Consider the following 24,026-nt stretch of genomic DNA (forward strand, 5'->3'; position numbering starts at 1 on the left):
CATAAATCACTTTTAAGAGAAATACACAGCAGGTTTGTCAATGGGCCTGGCAAAAAAGCCAGGGAGACCAACTAGGAGATTAGCTTATTAATTAAGTCCAAAGTGACCTAAGAGTGTTGACCATGGTTACCGGGGAAAATTTAAAACAAAAACAGGAAAGATATTCTGTTTCAACACTAGGCTGCCTGTACTTTCATTATCATTATGCCTGATCATACTTATTTTCCTGAGGCTCTCCACTAGTGGGTTAATACATAGCAATCTTTCAATAAATGTTAGCTGCTAGTTGTTACTCTTCTTGCTGTTGTTGCAGAGAAAGAATGCTTACAAGAACAATTCAAAAGTATCACCTACTTCCATGTTGTTCACATTTGAGATTTACATTGCACCTGCTTCCCAAAGACTGTTATTTGTGAATCTACCTGATGAAAATCCTTACCTCCTAAAAGCATTTCCATTTACTATACCTATGCTGGGTTTATCAATGTTAAATACAATAGAAATAATTAATGTTCACAACCCTGAAATCTCATTATGAGTAGCCTTCTGAGTTCATGTTGTAGTTTTAAAAGGTCTTCTTTCGTTGCCTTATTTTATGATCGGCTATCTGTTAAGCTGGAGTGCTTTTTAAATTCTGTTGGAAATGCCAGCCTTATTTCTGACAGGACAGTTAAAGTATCTAAGCAGGGCCATTTCTTATACACTGATAAGTTAAATTTAGTCATTTTTGTTTTGAGACATAGTGACTTCCAAATTAGACATTTTGATTTAGCAGGTAAAGTTAAGAAAGTTATACTTTGATTTGTAAAGGGTCCTAGGTATTCTTAGTGTACTCTGAGTATTTCGAATCCACTTAAAGCTGAGCTTAGCATATAAAAATATATATGCTTTCCTATTAAACACTCTATAGGATTTCTGTCCAGGGTATCTTAAAGACTAAGGGTTGACCACACCCCAGTAACCACTCTCAGCTAGGTGGCCTTGGCAGAGTTCAGCTCAAAACAACACTTATAGGAGTTTTCCTTGCTCAGTCTCCAAGTACTGTTTTGAGAGCGGTGAAAAGCCCTCCTTTCCCAATTATGTTTAATTATTTTTTCTCCTGATTAAATCTGATTAATCACAACTCCTATATCATCTCATCCATCTACTTAATGACATTTCTTAATAGTCTAATAGCTCGTCTTTTATCTTCCCTTTCACTGATCTAATTCCTGGATAACTCCAATTGTTTCCTTCCTTCCTTCCTCTTAATCGTCCCTGACCACTCTACAAACTTGCTACCCCCACTGTGCTGAAACTCTGAAGATCACTTCTGGCCTCATTAACACAAATTTTAACAACAGTCACCAAAAGCTGAAACTGAGGAAAAGTGTGTTTTCACCAAGGTGACTCTGCTTTTACTGTCCCCCTAAGCTTTTCCCCGTTAACTTCTTTGACAACCTTACCCTGATATTCTACTCTCACTATCTCTCTTTTTTCATATTTTAACCTATTTTTACAATTCATGTAACCGAACTCTACCTCCACACTACCTCTGCTCAATTCAAATTTTTACAAGTTTTCTGAAAACACCTCTTGTCTTGGCACATATTCCAAAATGCCTGCGGTGAGTTTTTCTCCTTCCTTTTCTGTTCCTGGGACAAGCATTTCCGATTCCTTCACCACCCAGCTAGCTCCACCTTCTCTACCCAAGCACTGCTAATCACTCTCGCCTAGGTTATTCTAGCAGGGTGGCATTTATCAAACTGTATTGTGTAATAATCTAATTACGTGTAGTTTCTCTTCAGTGCTTTGCTCCTTCAGAGCAGGGGTTCTCCCCTATTCATCCGTGTAATCCTAGAGCCTAAAAGTACGCCAGACACTCAGCATTTGCTAGGTGAAGAGCTAATGGCTCCAGCTTGAGCTGCTTCACATTCACATTTACTGCCTATCTATTCCCAATGCGGCAGGGCCCGCTCCAATTCCACAAAATACCAGTGACTGGATAGGCTGGTGGCTCTTGTAGAGGCCAATACAATATTTAAGATTGGCTCCCCTTGTCGCCTCTCTAAAAGGGCATTTACTACACACTGAGGTCACCGTAATATAGAGGGAGGTGGGAAGCGCGCGCGCTCGAGGTAGGATGAGCACAGATCGAAGTTACTGGGAGGATGGGAGGGGGAGGCACTGCAAGCAAAGGAATCAGCAGAAGCACTCAAGACTGCGTACAATTCAACAGCTGCCCATTAAGCCGACTAGAGCGCCCACCCGGTCTCGGAGAGTTTCCAAGAGGGGCCGTTACACCCACGAGACCCAGGAGCCCTGTTCTCGCAGGCCAAGGTGTAGGTAGTCATCCCTGCGAGTCCAGGCCACTTTCGGCACCTGGGCGGCTAGGCCGAAAGATAAAAGAGGCGGCGGGGGGGGGGGGGGGGCGGGAGTGACGGGCCCGGCCTGTCTAAATGGAAGGGTGCAACCTTGACATAGGAGCGGTGGGCGCCGAGGTAGCAAGGGGCGATCTAGGCGCCCCCCGCCGCTCCCCAAGATGGAGTGAGACTCTGGGCCGAGAGCGCTCTGAAGAGTGAGAGAAAGCAAAGGGGCGCCAGGACCGACCCGGGGCCTATTCGAACGTCAACCGCTTCTTACCGAGAACTGAGAAGCCGAAGTCTCAGAGACCGACGCTGCCGCCATCTTCCTGCCGACCTCCGCAGTCCCGGGAGGGTCCGGGTCCGCGTGCTGTTCTTCAAGATTCGAGAGCCGCCCGCCAGGGGCGACCCTAAACCGAACCCCTGATGGAAGGGGCTGGTATGTTGGCCCCGGGTCTGGAAACCCCTGCCACACACCCCCACAGGGCCGCCCACACTCGGAGTGCACACCAAAAGCGCAACACGTCCTAACAGACGTCCTGGCTAGCCAATCAAAAAATCAGACGTCTTCCGGTGGTAGGAGAATCCGCCTCTTCCCTCGGTGACGTCACAAGGTAGCGCGCCGCGGGGACTGGGCTGGCTGGCTACCGGGCGGCTCTTGAAGGGGTTCTGCACAGGGGCGGGCATTCTCGAAGGGGAAGCGTGGGCGAGGCGTTGTGTTGTCTCCAGTGGCGATTGAATGGGATGACTGTAATAAAAGCGAATGCGAAGCTCAAAACACTCCATCACTTCCCTTGCGTTAATCGCCGGAGAGAGCGTGAGTTTGACTCAGGGACGCCTCTCCACGTGAGGTACTTACCTTTCGACCAATAACAAATAGAAGGAGAGGGAGCTTAAAGATTTGGTCCAATAGAAGTCAAGGGAAAAAAAAACAGTAGGAGCAGAGAGTAAACCTCCGCAAACAACTGCCCAATTGGATTCGGAAGTTTCCACCCAAACCTGGGACTGGCTGCTAGGAAAAGCCGCGACCGGGACCTTTGGGCGGGGTGAGTTTAAAGCGGCTTTCGCGCGCTGAGAGCGTCGGGCTTTTATTGGCCAGCGACTTCCTCCCTTTGTGGGAGCTCCCTGCGTAGCGGGGGTTAGGAGTTGGGCGGAGCGACCGAGTGACGCAGTAGCCGCCCCAGCCAATCAGAGGTGGGGAAGGGAGGCCGAGGAGGAAGCGGATCCGTCGCCGCGCAGCTAAACCGCAGCGAACTATCCGCTTCGTCTCCCTCCGCCGCTCTCGGGGCCTAAGCGGGAGCTGCTGGGACGGCGTCACTGGGTGGGCTGGGGCGGAAGTGGAGGCGGAGGGAGACGGCTGCGTCTCCAGTACCTTGGTCTCTCGCGTCAAGGCTCTGGTGGGCGCGGGGGAGGGGGAGGAGGAGGAGGAGGAGCCCGCGGCCCGGGCGGCGGCGGCGGCGGCGGCGCCCGAGTTCCCCGTAGGGCCCCGCCTCGGAGCGGGCGGCGGTGGAGGAGGAGACTGAGGAGCAGGATGGCGGCCTCGGCCCTGTACGCCTGCACCAAGTGTACCCAGCGCTATCCCTTCGAGGAGCTCTCCCAGGGCCAGCAGCTTTGCAAGGTCCGTGGGCGCTGGGTGGTGGGCGGGTGGGGTTTCCTCGGCCATAGCCCGAGGGAGCTGGGTGCCCGCTGCACTGCAGCCCCTCTCTCTTCGCCGGCGCCTTGGGGGTTTGGAGCCCTCGCCTCCTCACTCAGAGACCCCGTTATCCGAGGACCTGGGCATCAGCTGGGAAAGCCCCTGAGAGGAGGACGGAACCCTGCCCTCTTCCAAGCGACCCAGGAGGGGGCCGGGCCCCAGCAACGTTGAGGGGTCTCAGGGGTGGGGCTGCGTGAGGCAGCCACCTGTCTATGCCGCAGAGACCCCGGGATGGAGATGTTTTCATCTCGGTTTTCTGTCTAGTCTGTCCTCTCCTTCCACCGGGAGGCAGAGGACGGTGTTTGCACTTTCTTGCTAGGAACCTGAAGCCGCAAAGCTGATGGCATCCTTCTTCCCTGTCCAGGAAAGCGAAGCGTCTGGCTTGGGAACAGAATGCTCTATGATTTGGAGCTCCTCCCATCCCATTAAAGCCGGGATGCTGTCTGTGAGCAACGGTGCAAAATAATAAGTAGTTTCACATTTAACCAGTCCTTGGAATCGGCCCTGACAGCTTTTTTTAATTTATCTGTTGCGTACCCCCCCCCCCATCTAATAAAGACAAAGACACATAAGCCTTCTCTAAGGAATTATGCTGTAATTGGCTACTTATTTGATAAATCATTCAATTTTCTACGTTGGGGGACAGATTTTATTGATGTTTTAGGCATTTGACTAGGTTGGGTAATAATTTTCCACCAGAAACGTGAAATTTTGGGGACCTTGAGATAGATAATGACTAACATATTGTCTTATTACAGGAATGTCGGATTGCGCATCCCATTGTAAAATGTACTTACTGCAGATCAGAATTTCAACAAGAGAGGTTTGTATATTGAACAGTTTTTGATTGTTAAAGACAAAGTATTGTCTGTAAGGAATACTTGAGGGTTGTAATCCCATATTTATGTTACAGTTTTTTTTTAAATTAAATGGTTTAGTTTCTAAGCTTTAAGTTGTAAGCCCTTTTTGCATGGTAGGAGAGAGAATGCTGACCAAAAATTAATGGGTATTTTACAGCTAGACTTTATACCTGAGGAGATAAAAAATAAATTATTGCATGGAAAATGTACAGCCTTGCTAACGAAAAGTGCAAATATAAACTGTTACTGTTAAACTATTAAAAAATGGCAGAACGTTAATGCTGACATGGACCTGAGGAAAGGTCTATAGTGTTACCAGCTACCTTCCAAGGGTGAAATCCAGTAACTTGTTGCCAGTGGAAGAACAGCACATATTTCTTAATGGAGTGATTCCTGTTAGAGCCTCAGTGCATGCACAAGAGCTTAAGAGAAGAACAAATAATTTCTTCACAAGTAGGTGTGAGCATCATAATAGTGGAGAGCACCCAGTGGAAGGTTAGATAGGCACTGGTGCTGTGCATATATAGTGGCAAGTGTGAGGATTTTGGAACTAGATAGAAAACAATAGGGTTTTTTGATTTGTTTCCATTTAAAATACACAATAAAATGTATGAAAACATTTATCTTAATTAAGGGGAGCAAAAAAGATCCTAAGAAGATCCTAAAAAGATCCTAAGAAGTTCCTAAAAAGATCCTTACGTTTGCATTTTTAAAAAATTCTTACTCTGTGTTAGAGTAAGTTTTAAGTACTACTAAAGCACATGGTACACTTCTACTAATAGTACACTTTGCTTGCTTTAGTTCAGCATCGTGCTGCATAAGTTTCATCATCGATATACAATTTCCTTTTCAGCAAAACTAACACGATTTGTAAGAAGTGTGCTCAAAATGTGAAGCAATTTGGCACCGTAAGTATATCTTATATTTTCATCTCATTTTATTGCTGCTGGTCAATTAATGTTTTCACAAAGATGGACCTTTTAAAAAATATGTATGCTATGTTCTTAAATATTTCAAGTACCAAAATATTTCAGGAAAGAAACTTTCTATAGAGAGTCTGATGAGAAGATAAAATTTTAAAACAGTCATATTATGTGCATGTTTATATATATTGAATTTCAGTGGGGAAGTTATGATTTTATTCTTTAAGGAGTCAAATATAGCAAACAAACTCCTGGTTGTGGAGAACCTACTTATAAAGTTTGCATAACTGTACTTTACCTCTTCCTCAGAACCTCTGACAATTTTTATATAGTGGCACAGTTCAGGCATTTAGTCACAAAAGTCAAGAAGTTATCCTAGTATAAGTTCTTTTCTTATATGTATATTATAGTTATTATTGGTATATTACAGTCATGAATAGTCAAATTTCTGGCCTTAAGGGATTCTAAAATCTTCAGTTGTCTTTTGAATATCAAAGAAAATCAAGGTATGTTTGTTATAGTTATGTTGAATATGCTTGTGCCAGTTTTTTTTAGTTGAAAACTCACCTATTTCTTGCATCAGCTCTACCTATATATGATGAAAAGTTGTTAAATGTATTTTGAATAAATGATATAGTAATTAAGCTAACAGGATATTAAGTTAGTAGAAATTCACTCCCCCAGATACTGGATACATGAAACTTTTGTCAGTGTGTACCTTTGTTTTCATTTATTGAAACGTCTTTACATGTAGCTTTTGTATTATATAACATACTATGCAGGTCATAAGTACATTTTTCACGATCTTATTTAACTAACGAAAAGTTTAATGAGTCTAGAAATAAATGTTAGCAAATGAATAGAAACATAATAAATGTCTTTGACTATGATAGGGCAACATACTTCACAGAAAACTTTTTGCGTATTAGTTTCCTTAATTAATTCCTAAAATATGTCCTGTTCACTGGGTATATTTTATGCAGCAAAATTTTAGTATTTTAAAATGTCTCAAAGAAAATATATATCTGTTTTTCAGCCTAAGCCTTGTCAATACTGTAACATAATTGCAGCATTTATTGGTACCAAGTGTCAGCGTTGCACAAATTCAGAAAAAAAATATGGACCACCTCAGACTTGTGAACAGTGCAAACAGCAATGTGCTTTTGATCGGAAGGAGGAAGGAAGAAGAAAGGTATGTTTTATTTATTTTATGACATCTGGAAATTAAATAAAACACAAACAAGTTGGAAGTTATTATACTTAATGTATTACTGAAGCTTGATGTATTCTTTGGGTCCCTGAAAGCAGGTGGTTAGAAGAAAGTGCAGGAACAGTGCATTTTCTCCTTGTTGGCATGATATGTAGATTCATGTTGATCAGTTGAGATTACTATACTTTAAAAAACATTCTGTGATAGCTATTCTGTACTATTTGGTTATCCAGTATTTGGTGTGGGAGAATTACTAACTGCTTTTAAATCTTCTCAGCTACTTACCTTTTTGCTGGTTACTTGAAGTTGCTGGTGTGAAAATATACCTGATGGCACTTTAACACATATGATTCAAAGTTAGTCATGTACCTTTTGACTTGGGGCTCATATTTTATACCATTGTTTGTTTTTCTCTACCTACAGTGACTTAAAAGGTATCTATATGTGTGTGACATTTCTCTGCTGAGCATTCACACAGGCCTCCTGATGACTGTCAGTTTCAGTTGATTTGGAGGATGACTGTCTCTTTGAGGGGCTCTGCCGTGTTTCTCCACAGCAATATATGTACCCTAGTTGTAAGACATGTTCCTCCAGCACTTCTCATTTGAACAAATAGAGGATAGGAACTTAATTTTAGTCTTAATTTTGGAAAGAAGTCTCTTTTCCTCCCCGTTGACACGCAGACACTGGCCTCCCATTGTCTGTGAGAGTTATGTTCTATAAAGTTGCTGCAAACACTGAGTTAGTGAATAGAACTGTTGCTCCTACGGACAAGACAGGATAGGTCCCTGCCTCTGGTCACAACGTGGTAATCAGTGGATCGGTACCTAATCTTGTTTTGTTTTGTGTATGTTTCTGTTTAAAGACACCTTAATATATATTGTTGATTGATTAAATTGAACTCATAGCAAACAGCACTATAACTATGCCTGAATGAATCTTATCTAACAGGTATTTTCCACATAAAGTACATCATAGTCGCCTTATGCTTAGGAACACTGTACATCACTTTAGCACTACCTTTGGGGACCATTTTAACAGTGAAATCACTAATAAAAAGCACAAATGTGAAAAACGTGATAGTAGGTAGACTGAAAAGGATACTTGTTTACAGTATGAGAGCTGAAGAAAGACAGCAAAGCATCACCGTGTTAACCTCATCTGGGAACATTTGCGGTCTAGCTACACACATTTTTTTGCTCTTCTGTTTATGTGGGTGTATGATCACAAAAGTGCTACAAATTGATTTAGGGGTGACATAAATTTTAGCTAATATGTGATGAATTTGCCAATACAAAATCTGCAAATGAGAGTCGATTCTATATGTCATTCAATCTCATTTTTTCTTTAACAGTTTTGCTTTCATGGGAAATACTTTGTCACTTTAGTAGTTACACAGTAATTTAAGAATTTATGATAGTGCTTAGATAAGGTTTCTTTGAAGTATATCATCAGGTTATGCTTATTTTCTAGTAATAAGAAAATAAGTTTTCCTCTCCAAATTTAAAAATGCCTCAAAACTAATGGAAGTCCATATATCATCCTTTCTAATTTTATGATCCTCTAAATAAGCATTTCCCCAAGTTTCGGAAAAGTCTACTTTTACTTCCATTTTGCAACAGTCTGTGTGTGTGTGTGTGTGAGAGAGAGAGAGAGAGAGAGAGAGTGCACATACACACCAGCAGTTGAGCAGTTTATCTTAACCTGGTTTCACTTATAGCCAGTTACACGTATATTTAATCTAATATAAGCATTTTCTTTTAAAAGGTTGATGGGAAGTTATTATGCTGGCTCTGTACTTTATCGTACAAGAGAGTTTTGCAGAAGACAAAAGAACAAAGGAAGAGCCTGGGATCGTCACATTCAAATTCATCTTCTTCATCTCTTACTGAGAAAGACCAGCATCATTCAAAACATCATCACCACCATCATCACCATCACCATCGTCACAGCAGTAGCCATCACAAGTAAGTACTTTGAAATTGTGTTTTCCAAAGTCCTCACTGGCATTTTAGTGCCAGATTTTAGTGTTTAACTTTTTGTAAACGCTAGCTATGTGCTTGTCTAGTTTCCATTGTACATGGTAAGCTTCTTGTGTGTTACCATGACAGCTTCTGGGGCTGTTCCCCACTTTATTCAGTGTACAGAATTACACATAATGAGTGTAGTTGTTTACCATAAATATAAAGATAGGACTTTTAGAGATTTACAGTATAAAGTTATGATCATATAATGAAGTCAGAATATAAGTACATCAGAGTTAATTGATGCTTCATTGATTCATGTTATCAAAAGCCTCAATATTCTTTTTTTGTTCAAAGAATTGTTAGGATTTTACTTGTAAAAATTTTATTTACCTCAGTTACTATTAACTTTTTTTAGTTAAAACAAATTTAAACCAGTGACTAGGAAATGTATTTTTGGAGAACAGATTGCAACACTGTCATTTGTGACCGTGATGGAAGCATTCTAAACCTTGAAGGTTCACAAAGTGTGAGAAGTAATCTTTTTGACATGGTACTTTGCTTTTTTTAAAAAACAGACAGGAACTCTTCAAATATTAACAACTACTTGATTTTTAAATTGCCTTAGGGAGAAAAGTTACATAGTAGTAGTATCTTAACCTTTGATGTGTGTAAAGTTTTTTTAAGGTGTAGTTTTAGTCTTCATGGACAAATCAAGAATATTAAAATGCAAAATAAACACAAAAATTAAAATGGAGAAGAAGGGGACATGATACCCACTGATTTTCAGGAGAATTTATTTTTTTTTCACAAATTTCTCTGAGCCTTTTTAAAGTTCTAGACAGTTAAAACAGTTTCATTTACAGAAAACTGATGCCTGCCCTAGTTAGGAACACATGAAGATATTTGTGGAATGTAATGTAGTTCTGTCTAATTAACAACATTTGATTCTGAATTATAGGCAAGCACATATTAGATTATGGGGGTTTATTGAGGCACTGAGATTGTTTGCTTCTCTAGCAATTTTTCCATTTGTCTCACTGTGTTGTAGTGCTTTCTGGATGTAACAGTGGTAGACTGCGTAATGACTTCTAATCTGGCTACTTTGAAGAAATCTTGTGGTCTCTGTATCAGTGTATCCCAAGGAACAAAGGAATGTAAACCTTCCTTGATTTTGCTTCTTGCTTTAGGAAAAAATATGAGGAAATAACTACCATGATGATAACTGTCAGACCTAAGACTCAGCTGAAATGTCCCTTTCCCTTGCCTTTTACAGATAAATTTGTTTTAGCATGATGTGAAAGGACACTCAGATTATGTTTATAAAGATCAAATTTTGTGACAGGAACTTAATCTTTTGAAATTAAGGTTTCAGAAGTAAAGGGAAAGAGAATGGATTGACTTTTTATTTTCCTTTTGATTATTTAAGATATGCAAATACTATTTTATATTTGATGAGTAGGCAACCAGTTTGTGGAGCCCTATCTTAAGTTCATTGGATAAGGATGATTATGAAGAGCTTACATATTGTGATATATAGTGATGGGGGAAGGAAGAAACTCAGGTTAACATGGATGCAAGAAATAGCCCACCTCAGAAAGCTAAGATTCTGTTTCTGTTAAGTCATTATTAATGTGATTTTTCTCATTTTGAGGTCTGGATAGTTCTGTTAATTCATGTGTGATTATATACCTTGCTAATGCTTTTAATGAAATTTGTAAAAGAAACAAAATGGCGACTGAATTCCTCAGTAAGGTTGCCGTTCATTGCCACAAGTAGAGAATAACTCAGGTTGAGAGAATTACAGCTGCTGTTTCCCCAGCTTGTTATTTATAGCTGATTCTTAAGAACATGGTTAAAAAACTTCTACAGCTAAAAGAATAGTAAATTTTATATACACACACAAACATATGTACATATTTTTATTTTGTGTATGCTAGCACTGTACTAAGTGTCTTTACATAGGTAACTCATTTAATCCTCATTTTCCCTATAAGGTATGTTTTATATCCATTTGACAGATGAGGTAACTGAGACTCAGGGATTTTAAGAACTTGCAAAAGGTCACACAGCCCAGGTCTTTTTAACATCTCTTATATTGTATATACAGTGGACCCTTGAACAACAACATGTTAGAACTGCATAGATCCACTTATATACTCAGATTTTTAATTTTTTTTTACTAAATATTTACTACAGTTCTACATGATCTGTGGTTGATTGAGTCTGTGGATGCAGAACCTCCTATATGGAGGGCTGACTGTAAAGTTAAGTGCAGATTTTCAACTGCACAGAGGATCAGCACCCCCAAACCCCCATGTTGTTCAAGGGTCAGCAGTTTACGTGGTGTGCAGTACATAGGAGATGCTCTGCACCTGTTGAATGAATAAGCTAGAGGTTAATGAAGGATTGGCCAATGTGAAAGTACAGGAAAAAAGTATGGACAATTCATAGTGAGTTATAAAGTGGTTGCTAGTATTGCGGCATAGTGGAAAAGAAGTAGTACTGTAGTAGTAATTATAAGTAAAAGTAAAATCAGTAGTTACTATGAGATTTCCCAGTATTTTCAGCATGACTGCTCCAGAGTACAGCCTAATGAAAGATGAGACTTTGGAAAAGATTCTTAGGAAAACTAGGAAAGAAAGAAAAACTCAGATATTTCCTGGTTCAACTTGACACACTATTGTGAGCAACTTGAGTTATTCCAAAGGAATCTCTACGTAGGCTTATTAGGAAGGCCTTAACTTTAAGATAAAACATCTGTCTGAAATAGTAAGGGTAGCCTAAGAATGATGATTTTCAGACTTCGTCATTATAGAACCCTGTTGTGGTGGTTTTCATGCTCATATACCCTAACCCTTAATATGATATTAAATTGAATTATTGAAAGTCCTGATTAAAAAGAAAATCCAGTCCCTATCATCTTACCTTTCTTAAACAACTTAAGATGGCTAGTAGTCATTTGATTAGAATTTATCTTATTGGAATGTGATTTATTCAATATATATTAGCTTAGGCTGAAAACTTAGTTGAATATGCCTTTGTCAGAACAAAAGAATATAAACATATATCATTTGATTCCATTGGGAAGAATGCTGTTAAAATGTTGATGGGTTAAATAAATGTTATTAGATATCATCTGTGTATTTTTCAGAATCAGCAATCTGAGTCCAGAACAAGAGCAGGGACTGTGGAAACAGAGGTAAATATGTTAATGTATTTTATGAAGTATTTTGATATGTATTTTTTAAGATGTGATATTCCTTTAACTTTGTTACTTAGGCTTTAAAAAAACTGATGTTCAGTAAAACTTTAGGGGAAGAAGAATAACTTTTCATTTGATGCCTATGCCCTTTTTACTCTAATTATTTTTATTAATGTTTGGTTTCAGCCATAAATCCTCTGCAGCAATTCAGAATGAAACTCCAAAGAAAAAGCCCAAATTGGAATCTAAGCCATCTAATGGAGATAGGTAAAAATGAATTCCTTTAGTGCTGTGAAAATTCAACTTAGTTGAACAGTTATGGCTGATTGCCAGTTATTACTAGGTAAAAGAATAGAACATGTATCTTCTACGTTGACTTCTTTGAGTCACCTAGAAGAGTAAACATAATCAGTTAAAATTTTTAACTTAATTTTAGCAATAAGAAAGTGGCACTGAATGATGTTCTGTTTGGGCATAAATTTGGGTTTTGAAAAAAAATCTGAATAGAGAACATTATCTTAATTATTCTTCAGTGAAACACAAAACGAATTGTGATATTTGAAATTGACCTGCTTGGAAAATGTTTTTAGATTTAAAGTATTTTGAGAGTGACTTTGTTTTAGTTCATTAGCCAAAAGTTTGCTGATGTTACTGTACAAATTGGCTGCCTATTGCTTTACACTAGAAGTATTGACCCCCTAAAAGCTAATACTGAATTATATTTCTGCAGGTGTATGTAATGTGTGCCATTAGTAAGGTAATTTGCCAGTTGCATCCATTTCTGTCAGGTACATATTTTTTTGCATTAGCCTTAAGGATGTTTGTGGAATTGTCTAATTTATGCAATTTGAACACCTGCTAATTTTCCTTCTACTTCATTTAACTGTGTTTTACTCTTTTCTTTTTAGTAGCTCTATAAATCAGTCAGCAGATAGTGGGGGAACAGACAATTTTGTCCTTATAAGTCAACTGAAAGAAGAAGTGATGTCACTTAAACGTCTCTTACAACAGAGAGACCAGACCATTTTAGAAAAAGATAAAAAGGTAAGTACATGGTTCACTGAAGCCTGGTAAGGTTTACATCTTGACTCTTGCTTGATAATTGCAAATTTTGTTAGACTTTCTTCAATAACTTGATCATGTTTGTGGTACATGATTCTTATAAGACACAGAAGCCCAAAGTGGAACGTAGGCCATCTAATTATGATATGTAAAAGTGGTACTTCAGAATTTTAGTTCTAAGAATCAATTGAGAGCTGATTAGAATTCTAATAATTTCTGAACATTAGTTTTCAGTAAGCCTGTAATCTAAAATTAGATCTAATGTCTTAATTTGAAAAAGAGATGTAAATGGAATATTATGTCAATTCTTTTGGTATAAGAAAGTAATTGAATATAGTCTAATATACCAATTATATATTTATTTCAATCAAGATCAAATAAGTGGAGAAAATTAATGCTGTGGGAATTTCCTATGTGGTAATGATTAACAATAGGTATCTAAGATAGGAAGTAAGTATACTTATTGGGACTTTATCAGTTAGATAAAGAGGAATATCGAATATGTTGTCTGTTTAGTGAAAAGTTCTAATACTTTCTGTGTGCGCTTGAGCAGAATTTTACCTGTTTGGGCCTCAGTTTTCTCATTTTAAAAATGAGAATATTAACACCATCTCATGGGAAGATGGTTGTGATTAAATGAGAATGTAAAGTGTTTACTCACAGCTTCTGGCATGTATAAGTGCTCATAGCTGCTATTACTGGGGTTTGGTCTTCTTTGAGGGTAGAACCTACTTCTGTACTTGCTTTATGATCCTAGACTGTCTGGCTTGACCTATTTCAAACATATCATTGCAATAGGAAAACATTAAAAACGTTCTTTTAAAATTATCAACAAGTTGTGATTATGAATATGTAGTATGTAGCTATCTCTGAGATTCCATAGTAGTGCTTGAGTCTGAGTTGGCTTTTACTTCTGGCTTTCATGTAAAAATGTAACTTTTATGTTACATTTTCCCACACCTTGATGATTAATGGATTTAAATATATTTTAATACATTTGTACCTTACCTTAAGCAAATTCGATAAATGAAATTTAGGATTGACATAGACAACAATAGGATAGTTAGGAGTATTTTATTTTTTATGGTTCTTTTTGCTTAACAACAGAATATTTTAAATTAGCTTTAATGGAAATTTGTTTTACACACAAAATATTAGAAACATTTCTGTTATACAAAGACAGGTCTATCTGTACTAACCTAGATAAAAGTTGAATAAAATGGGAAGTTTACTATAAAATAGCAATGATTCCAAAACTACGTAGTAATGAATTGTGGAATTTTGGCTTTTTTAGATGTTTTTTTTCCTTCAAGTATCACTATTCTATGTTAGTGCAGTTAGTGAAAAGTTTTCTGGTTTTGTTAGTGTTCCTTTTTTCTTAAACACTAATGGGGATGGAAATTAGCAGTACTATGAGGAAAATAATTGTAAGCCTAAAATAGCTACATACTTACAGCTTTTTAAAATAATGTAAATGTAAGACAACCACGTTATTTTCTAGAATTTATTTCACTTTATTCAGTGACTTCTAGAGCCAGCGATGTACTAGATCATGAGGATAAAAAGGTGAAATAAGACATGATTCTTATCTTCCAGAAATTCATAATCTGGAGGCAACTCACAGTGTAGTGATGAAAATATCATAGCTTATCTGATGTGAACTGACATTTCAGAAAAGGAATTCCTTTGTAATGTAGAAAGCAGGATTCAGTTATTCTTTGAACTGGACAAAAAGCGAGAGCTTTTATTCAGAAAATCAGAATATAGGGCACTGTGACTTCCTTTCTCTCTTTTTGGTGTACTTCTTTGTTTACTGGCTACCGAGTAATTACAGAAAAGAACGTGCAAACCTTTAAAGCTTACATAATGAAAACCAATTAAAAATAACCAGAAGCTTTCTTCTGCCTGGTTCTTATGTTGAAATTATATAATACCAACTTATTTTTTAGTATGAAGTCATGAGATTTTGTATATTTATGTATGTCATTTATATTTATGAAAAAAATTGTCATATAGCTGTCTTTCCTTCCTCAAATCACCATCTTTTTTCTTACGTTGCCTAATTTAGCCCAAATTTTAAAGTAACCCCCTTTCCTTTCTTATTCTGTGTTAGTTGTATTTCTGTTCTTTGTTCTCCTTTTTTACCTCAAATCTTAAGTGGTATTGGATATGGAATTCTGCACATAAATTTTAAAATAAAAGCAACATAGCTTTTGGTTGATAAGACTGTTCCTTTATGTACTTGCCCAGTGTGAAACTTTTTTCTTTTTTCATTGAAAGACTGTTGTAACCTGAAACCAGTTTTACTGTTTACTTTGTTTATATATAATGTGAAGTATGTTTTAACTGAAGCATTTTCCAAGGTATTAACCATTAAGCTTTTCTGTTGGCATACCAGTTGCCAAACTGTGTCCAGTGAAACCACCTTTAAAAAGAAAAAAAAAAGACAACTTCTCAAAAGTTATACTGATGTTTCAATATTGTCTTAACATTAAAATTGTATTAATGTTAAAGTAGTAAATTAGATAGAATTCATCATTTCTCAAAACAAATTCGAGATAAGTTACAAAACTCAGTAAACTGCTGTTAACCTTCTCCACTTTTATAATGAATTGTGAGTTTATTGTGAAAAATATTTAACGATGTTTGTGCATATGCGTATATATATATATATACATGTATATACATATATATATATATATATATATATATGTATTTTTTTTTCTTTAATCTTTCAGTTAACTGAACTTAAGGCAGACTTTCAGTACCAAGAGTCAAACTTGAGAACAAAGATGAACAGTATGGAAAAAGCTCACAAAGAAACTGTGGAACAACTCCAGGTAAATGAGATTATTTTTGTAAACTGTTAGGCAAGGAGGGGTAAACTTGGTTAATAGTATTCTTTCTCTTAGACTGGTATTGGTATCCCTACTTTATGCATATCTAGAGCATTTTCAGCTTTGATTTTGACTTAAAATACCTTGTAATCCTGCTCCCATTAGAAGTTATTGCCTGAAATCACTTGATAAGGGGATTCAGTAGATTAATTCTGAAACCTTTTGCCTAAAGTTCAAATGGGGTTCTCAGAGGAGGATATCACTGAAGTATGTTCAGTTGATCCTCAGGTGAAAAGCAAAAAATTAAAAATCAGATTCATGAAACTAAGGTGAAAGTAAGGTCTTCAGTACATTATGTAGTTATTCTTCCTGTTTCCTCCCAGATAACGGGAGGAGAGGTGGGGCTACAAAACCAATTTATGGGACCTCGAGTGGAGGAAATTCATGCTGCATGCAGAGATGCAAGGCCAAAGAGTGCACTTTAACCTCCGTACTGTGATTTTTAAAGTGCCAAATAGGGTTCTGCTGTATCCACAGCAGGGAGCCTCTAAGGATGTAGGCCAACCTCCTCGGAGTACTGCAGAGGATACTCAGTAAGGTGTCCATATACAAAACAACTGAATGGTGATGCTGAGAGTCACCACAGTGACGAGGGTGGTTTCTGAGGTCTGGAATGCAGAGATGGAGAGCATCAAACAGAGATTTAGGTTATTCCCTTATTTAAGCCTTTTTTCACCTAGGTTTCATAAATTTAGAAATCAGACTACACTAAGTTAATCATATGTTTTATCGATTTATACATTCTGACATTTGTAGAATTAAGTCTTAAAAGCATAGAAGATGGCAGCACACAGACTTTAGGCTCTTGATGGGAGAGTGTAGCTTGGGAAGGAAGGAATTAATATTGTCCTGCTTTTGTTTTTGTTGTTTTTTTTGTTTTTTTAACTGTAATATCAAGGGATATTTGCTATTTCCTGTCTTTTGGTTTTGTGTTCTTCATACTTTGAAAATAGCTTAAATTGAGTAAGACTGTAAAGTGGATTTAGGAACCTGTTGAAATTCAAGGTAGAGATTGCCTAGTCGTAATGCTGATCTTACTATTACAGAGAATTCTGAAGAGAAACTTTCGTAGAACCTGACACATAGTAGGAATTCAAATGGTTTGTTGAATGAGTGACGATTTATGGAAATGCCCATCTGCCCTCTGTTCTGAGAGATTGCCCATTTTATATATTAGGCTTCTTGTACATTATTGTTTCTCATCCACCAGCAAGCAGTAGTTTTATGTTATTTTACTCATTCAGTTATTAGTGCTGAATGATTACTGGAAACAAAATCTTCTGCATGGTGATCTCTGGTTTAATGTGATTTAGCCAAGACATGAATAATTCCAGAATGACATGACAGAAAACCTGTGAGCAGTACTTAACTATGATAAAACTTAGTACTTCTCACTGTTCAAAAGAGCAATTTGTTGTTTCCTTTTGTAGTTGTAATCACAAGGGAACCTCTCTTTGACATCTTAGCCTGATTGGTATCTTAAGGCTACCTCTTCCTGGTTGGTAGCTGAAGTTTCATATAATTTAATAATAACTAATAACTATATAGAAGTATACATTTTCAACATAATTTTACATAGGCTCTCTTATTTGCTCCCTACAGTAACTTTAAGTTATGTGGTATCCAGATGAAGCTGTGGTCACAGAGTCAGAAGTGACATAGAAACCGATATCTTCTGACTCAGATTTAACTATACTTTTCTCCTGTTCTGCACTGACTCCCACCTCAGCTTACTCAGGTTTTCTACTTCATCCTTATTGTGAGGCCACTTCCCTTTATCATGTGTATTATTACTGGTGACATTCTGTCACAGCTACGTATCCTCTTTTAACCCCACTCCCTTTAGCAACCATGTACTAGTAAGGTTCTCCACCTAAGTGAGTGAACATAGTGAACTGTTTTTCTTTTTGTCATAAGAAACTGAATGCTGAAGCAGAAAATTTATCTTGTTCTAATAACTCTCAAAACATTTGAAACTACCAAACTTGAAAAATAAGCACTGAGCATCACAAGAAAAAAATTGTCCAAAATACCGAAAACAAAAAGACAAAAACCCCACAACAAATCCCAACCAACCAAACAAAAACCAAATTGTCTAAAGTATCAAGAAAGCCAAATAAAAAGTATACCTTCATTTAGGAGGTAAGTTGATAAAAGGGGAAAGGGAATTAACATTTGAGTGCCTACCATATACCAGCCACTGTGTTAGGCTAAGTGTTTTGTATATTTGATTAGTTCTTTCAACTCCTGTTGAGGTAGATGGTGAAGTTTCTGTTTTACATATGAGAAAGTAGACTCCCAAGTTACATAGCAGATAAGTGGCAGAGCCCGGATTCAAAGCAGGATCTGTGTGATTCGTAATCGACATATTCTTTTCTTGAGGCCAGCATTTCTAAACATTTTTAACTTAGCTTGCTTAAGAGTTCTTAAATAATTGATTTTTGCATGGTGCATAATAAAGAAGTAATATTAGGATAAAAAATTTTAATGCATATATGTTAAATATTTCTATAAAATATATTTTAAATATACCAAAATAAGAATAAGACAGATTTGGACTTGTCCCCATTTAACAACTGACTTACTGTTTATTTTTCTTAAAGGCTTTTTTCTTACATAATTTATCAGCAAATAAATTTACTAGTGACGTGATTAGGAGACTGAATATATACATGCAGATTGAAAATTAGCTGCTAAAGAATTAAAAGGAAAAACTTCTTTCAATACCTAAGGTTTGAGTTCTTGTATTTCATACTTAGAATATGAAAATTATAAACTCATTGATTTTTTTGTTTTTTTCTTGATGAATGAGAAAAGATAGTTTGAAAATTAACTCTTTAATGATTTGCTATGTCAGTGTAAACACTTTTGTATAACAAATCTGACAGAGATCTCTTTGAGGCAAGTTTGCAGACATTTTCCTTTTTTTATGCCCTTCATTAATTTGTATTTTAAAATTTCTGTTTCTTAAGATTCCTTTTTTTAACCAGTGAGTCTATTATAGTTATATATTGAATAATATGTAGCAAACAATGAAAAGAAAACAACTTATAACTACCATGTTTACTAGGACTGGTCAGCTGAGTAATACACCAATTGATAATGGTTGCGTGCACTTGACTTCCACTAACTGCCAGGCATTCTCACTGATTTGTCGTCTGAGTTTCTCAAACTATTTCTTTTTAAAGGGAAAATAAAAATCCTTTTAAATTCTTGATGATTTTCCAAATTTGAAATTGAATTTGAAATTGAAGCCCTTAATTACCACCTTAATTATTTAATAATCGTGGATTAGAGAAATGCTATTAATCATACAGTCGAACATTAAAAAATGATTTGACTTGCAAATGTAAGATAGCTAGGATATTTGTATTTTGGAGGTCATGGGTATTAATTAGGGAGAATTTGATTGGTGAAGGGTTGCGGAGGGTTGGGACGTACAAAGCCTGGGAAAGGTTTATATTCTATGAAACTGCTTTAAGATGGTATAGTGAAAAGGCAGAGTGCCATACAAAGGCTAAAATTAGAGTAGAAGATAAAGCACTGAGGTTAAAAAAGTGTAGATAATAAAAAATCTTGAGACCTGTGCAGGAAAATGGTTTTCAAACGTAAACCAGAGGATATCTTCTGAAATTTTGTCAGTTCTCAGATTCCAGACTGTTGTCAACATTCTCCCTGTTTTGGCTCAAAAACTCCAAAAGCATTTGTGCATTAACATATTTGTATATATGGAGGGTCCTTTATTATCTACATTGCCACAGTTAAGAGATTACACAGGGAGATGGATGTAGTCAAAATTTGAAAATATTCACTGAAGGCCCCCATTTGTACCTAAGCACTAGTGACTGTCATAGCACATTGGCTTGAGGACAGTGTGTTGTCAGTGGTGGATGGAACATTTGAATGACTTGCAAATTCAGTTCAGATTGATGGCAAAATGAAATCTTGAATCTTTGAAAAGAAATTTCAGCCTTCCGTGAAAATGAAAATAGTGATGATGTGTAACTGCTCAAATTATATCAAAGCCAATACCAAATAACTGTATGCCAATTAAAGGAACAACAACAACAACAAAAAGACCAGAAAGGGTGGTTGTGATGGGTGCTTCAAAAAGTTTTCTTTTGAATATCATTAAGAGAGTAGTCCCTTTCGGAAAGTGATAAAGTCTGAATATTTTTGCAAAAAGGACCTCTTATGCTTGCTCTATAAATAGGTAAACATCAAAATGAAAGACTTTGTAGAGTTTGTCTGAAAATAGCCCTCTCAAATTATCACTTATTTGATCTTATTAATCATATAACAGTACTTATATTCATAGTTTTTGTTTCATGTTTTTCAGATAAAACAAAAATATTTTTCCCCTATTTAAAATTTTGACCCTCTTTTAAAGGGATTCACTTTAAGTTGCCTTTTGTGTAACCAATTATATCTTTGGACAACAATTACTTTAATATTGCCATTACAAAGGGGGCTGATAAACGAATCTAGCATTTTCCTTCTACATATCCAACATTAAAGAGATGAACCTAAATATATCAACTCTTTCATTTATTCTGTTAGTGTTTCAGTAAAATATTTGAAATAGTATTCTTCAGCATAACTTAATGTTTGAAACATTTTTAATCATAAATGTTTTTGTCTTCCACAGGCCAAAAACAGAGAACTACTCAAACAGGTTGCAGCATTGTCAAAGGGTAAAAAGTTTGACAAAAGTGGAAGCATATTAACATCCCCTTGAGAAGTGGTTGGTTATTCATTAGTGTTTCTGCTGAAAATGTAAAATTGGAAAAAAATTCTGTGAAGCCCTTAAATTCTGTGTAGTGGAAAAATATTTTTGCACACCAAATAAATTGGCATGTTTCCTATTCACTTTTGTAACTGATATACAGCATTTTTTAAGTTGTATAACATTCAAATAAAACTTCAACTGGTTTGAAGCAACTTTTTAATTATTTGATATCCAGGAACTTTTTTGCCAGCAATAGTATTAAACAGTTGTAAGGGAGTGCATGAGTAGTGCTCTTTATAAAATACAACATGCAATAATAGAGTAGGTATGGTTTTCAGAAGTCAGAGCAGCAGGGCTTTTTGTTTTGTTTTTTGTCTTACACTATGCTAATTTCATATAAACAGTTTTCAATTTAGAAATACAAAAACTTTTAAACAAGAAAAATTGTGAACACTGGTTTTTTGGTAATTGTGTTTTTACTTTTCATGAACATGACTTTAGGAGAGAATCATGGTGCTTTTATTAAATGGACTTCAGAGTATATGTAAATATGTTTTTTAAAGTTACATCGTTACCATTAGTTAGTAAACTAGTATTTTCATTATTGGTATAGGAATTAATGTTTATTGTACAGTATCCAAGGTAAATGTGTTTGTTTTGTAAAAACTACTGTAGATTTTTACTTACAAGTGCCTTTTTGCCACCTAATGTTTTTATTTATAGGAATGCTGATCTTTTGTACATACAGTTTGTTTTAAAATCATGTTTAATAAATGTTTGTATATAAATGCATATGTACAGAAGCTTATTTCAAAAGGAAATCAACGTTGCTAGTAAAATGTTTGAGGTTGCATTAAGAACTGATAATGCATCTAGACTTTAGATAATTTTGTGCTTTGTTTCTGTGTGATATGGGAAGCTGTTGGTCATTGAATTCATTGAATTATGTCAAAATATTTCCCAAAAGATTTAATTTTAAATCACTTCTGATAGAATAATTTTATTTTTTATGTCATATGACTTCATGTTCATATTTTGTGTTACATGTTTTATTTTTCTTTTATTAAAATTTTAAAAAATTAATAATTTTTCTGCAGTGGTCCATATATCTGCTTTCCCTATAATATGTGGTTATCTAAGTTAATATTTATGTACACCATACTTAATTTGTAAGTTAAAGCAAATCTGGAAAAAAATATCTTTTAAATCAATCTGTGATTATCTTTAAATAAATTAGAATCTACTGCAAGATTCAGGCACTATTTATAAGAAAATTATATCAGAGTCTTTAAAATTGTCTATAAAAGGTTAAGGTAGGGTGGGATAGGGTAGGAGAAGTTATTGACTAATTGTGTTCTAATCCAGTGGTTTTCAGCCTGTAATAGAATTGATCTCCTACTTAGTAAATGCCTGTTCAGAGTTTCAGTTCAATTTTAAAGCATCAAGCATTGCTAGATATACTGTATAGAGTAGAAGGCTCCTTCTCTTAGGAATTTATGGGCAAAGTAAATTTGTTTCAAGTAAACTGTTATTAAATTTATCAGTCTTGAAGCATTGATTATGAATGTCCTATCAAAGATCCTCTTTCCGCAGAACACAGGATGATTGTAATAATTGTTTTTAACATGATTCATGTTTCAGTAGATTATTCCTATAGTGATTCATTATAAACAGATTTCAAATAATTCTTTGTCCAATTTGAAAACATACACCTAGGGTAATTTTCAAGTGATAGTAAAATATTGAATCAGTCAGACTTGAAAGAATTAAACCAGTTTATTTGTATGAAATCTTCATGCAGTAATCTTCCTAAACTTAGTATTCTCAACAATGATAGGTAATGCCTCCTTAACACAGATTTTAACGTTTTCAGGATTTGCTAAAGTCATAATACCGTCATTACCTTTCTTTAAAATTTATAATGTTTGTATTCTGGTTTCATAGCCATTTGTCAATCCACAGTGGTCATTATGGTTTTAAACTGTGTAATAGTTCTATACCTTGTTGGAGCTGCTACAAAAGAAAGATGCCCCTTCCCCGTTTTTTAGGTAAGAGATTAAAAATTGAAATGAGTCTAAATACTTAAGCTTTGTAAATTCCAAGGCTAAAACCTTTTAGGGGCTTCACAGTATTTAGTCCTAATTAAATGCCCTCTCTGTATTCTATGACCTGGTTTTATAACCTATTATTTTGCAGTTGTATAAACTAGTAATTGAGTCCCAGTCCTGAATCTGTAGTGTATTGACATAATGACCTGATATCCTCTCAATGTGGACCTGTAAGGAGATACTATGGTGTGCCGTATTGTGCTTTCTAGCCTGTTTTCAGCTATCGATTAGCATTTACCAGTGAGGGTCATTTTGGCTCCAGTTATTTATGTATTAATAGCCTGTGAATATTGCAGTCCTTTTTAGATTGTACTGGTCTAAATATGCATTCTGCAGTGAACCTGTTAAGCTGTTCACATGTATAGACTATTGAAATACTGTACCTGTACACATTTGACTGTTGACATTTTGTACTTTTTTTCTAAATCCAATATTTCACAATAAAAACTTGTCAAAAGCTTTGTATTGATTTCCTATTGCTGCTGTTAACAACTTACCACAAATTTAGTGGCTTAAAATAGCACGGATCAATTCTCTTACAGTTCTGGAGGCCAGAAGTCCAAAATCAGTTTCACAGGGCTAAAGTCAGGGTGTTGGCAGGTCTGGTTCCTTTTGGAGGCTCTAGGGAAGTAAGTGTTTTCTTGCCTTTTCTAGCTTCTGGAGCTGCATTCCTTGCATTCTGTGGCTCTTTGCCCCCTCCTCCATCTTCAAAGCCGAAAGTACAGCATTTTCAAGTGTCTCTGCGTCTGTCGTCATATGATCTCTCTTTGGTCATAGTGTCTCTCTCTGTTCCCCCTTATAAGGACATTGTCGGGCGCACCTGGATGATCAGGATAGTCTCCCTGTCTCAGGTCCTTAATTACATCTGTATACTCCCTTTTGTCATGTAAGGTAACATAGTATTTATATAATGTTCCAGGGATTAGGACTTGGACATCTCGGGAGAACATTATTGAGCCTACAGTAAGTTTCACCTACATTTTTCTAAAACGATAGATTTGAAGGAGTTGACTCAGGCCAAACAAATTTAATT

General features: G+C 36.4%; 2 protein-coding genes across 3 annotated transcripts in view; one reads left to right on the plus strand and one right to left on the minus strand.

Moving 5' to 3' along the window:
- CEP57 (centrosomal protein 57) overlaps positions 1-2,854 on the minus strand; it is a 47,785-nt gene extending 44,931 nt beyond the window's left edge. The window contains exon 1 of the mRNA XM_060018080.1: positions 2,623-2,854. Within this exon, the coding sequence (XP_059874063.1) occupies positions 2,623-2,667 (45 nt within the window). The 5' untranslated portion in view covers positions 2,668-2,854. The remainder of the gene's footprint in view (positions 1-2,622) is intronic.
- Positions 2,855-3,784: 930 nt separating this feature from the next.
- On the plus strand, positions 3,785-23,444 carry FAM76B (family with sequence similarity 76 member B). 2 transcript variants are annotated; one of them, XM_060018082.1, is made up of 11 exons: positions 3,785-3,960; positions 4,794-4,858; positions 5,749-5,803; positions 6,855-7,010; positions 8,796-8,995; positions 12,147-12,194; positions 12,384-12,464; positions 13,106-13,241; positions 15,998-16,099; positions 18,760-18,888; positions 20,805-20,890. In XM_060018082.1, the coding sequence occupies exons 1-10, from the start codon at positions 3,874-3,876 to the stop codon at positions 18,844-18,846; spliced, it is 1,017 nt and encodes a 338-aa protein (XP_059874065.1). In that variant the 5' UTR covers positions 3,785-3,873; the 3' UTR covers positions 18,847-18,888; positions 20,805-20,890. The 2 variants fall into 2 exon arrangements, with proteins under 2 accessions (XP_059874065.1, XP_059874064.1); XM_060018081.1 differs by lacking the exon at positions 18,760-18,888 and having other exon boundaries at positions 20,805-23,444.
- The last annotated feature ends 582 nt before the right edge of the window (positions 23,445-24,026 follow it).

This window comes from Delphinus delphis, chromosome 8, assembly GCF_949987515.2.
Source record: "Delphinus delphis chromosome 8, mDelDel1.2, whole genome shotgun sequence".
In the NCBI taxonomy this organism is placed as follows: domain Eukaryota; kingdom Metazoa; phylum Chordata; class Mammalia; order Artiodactyla; family Delphinidae; genus Delphinus; species Delphinus delphis.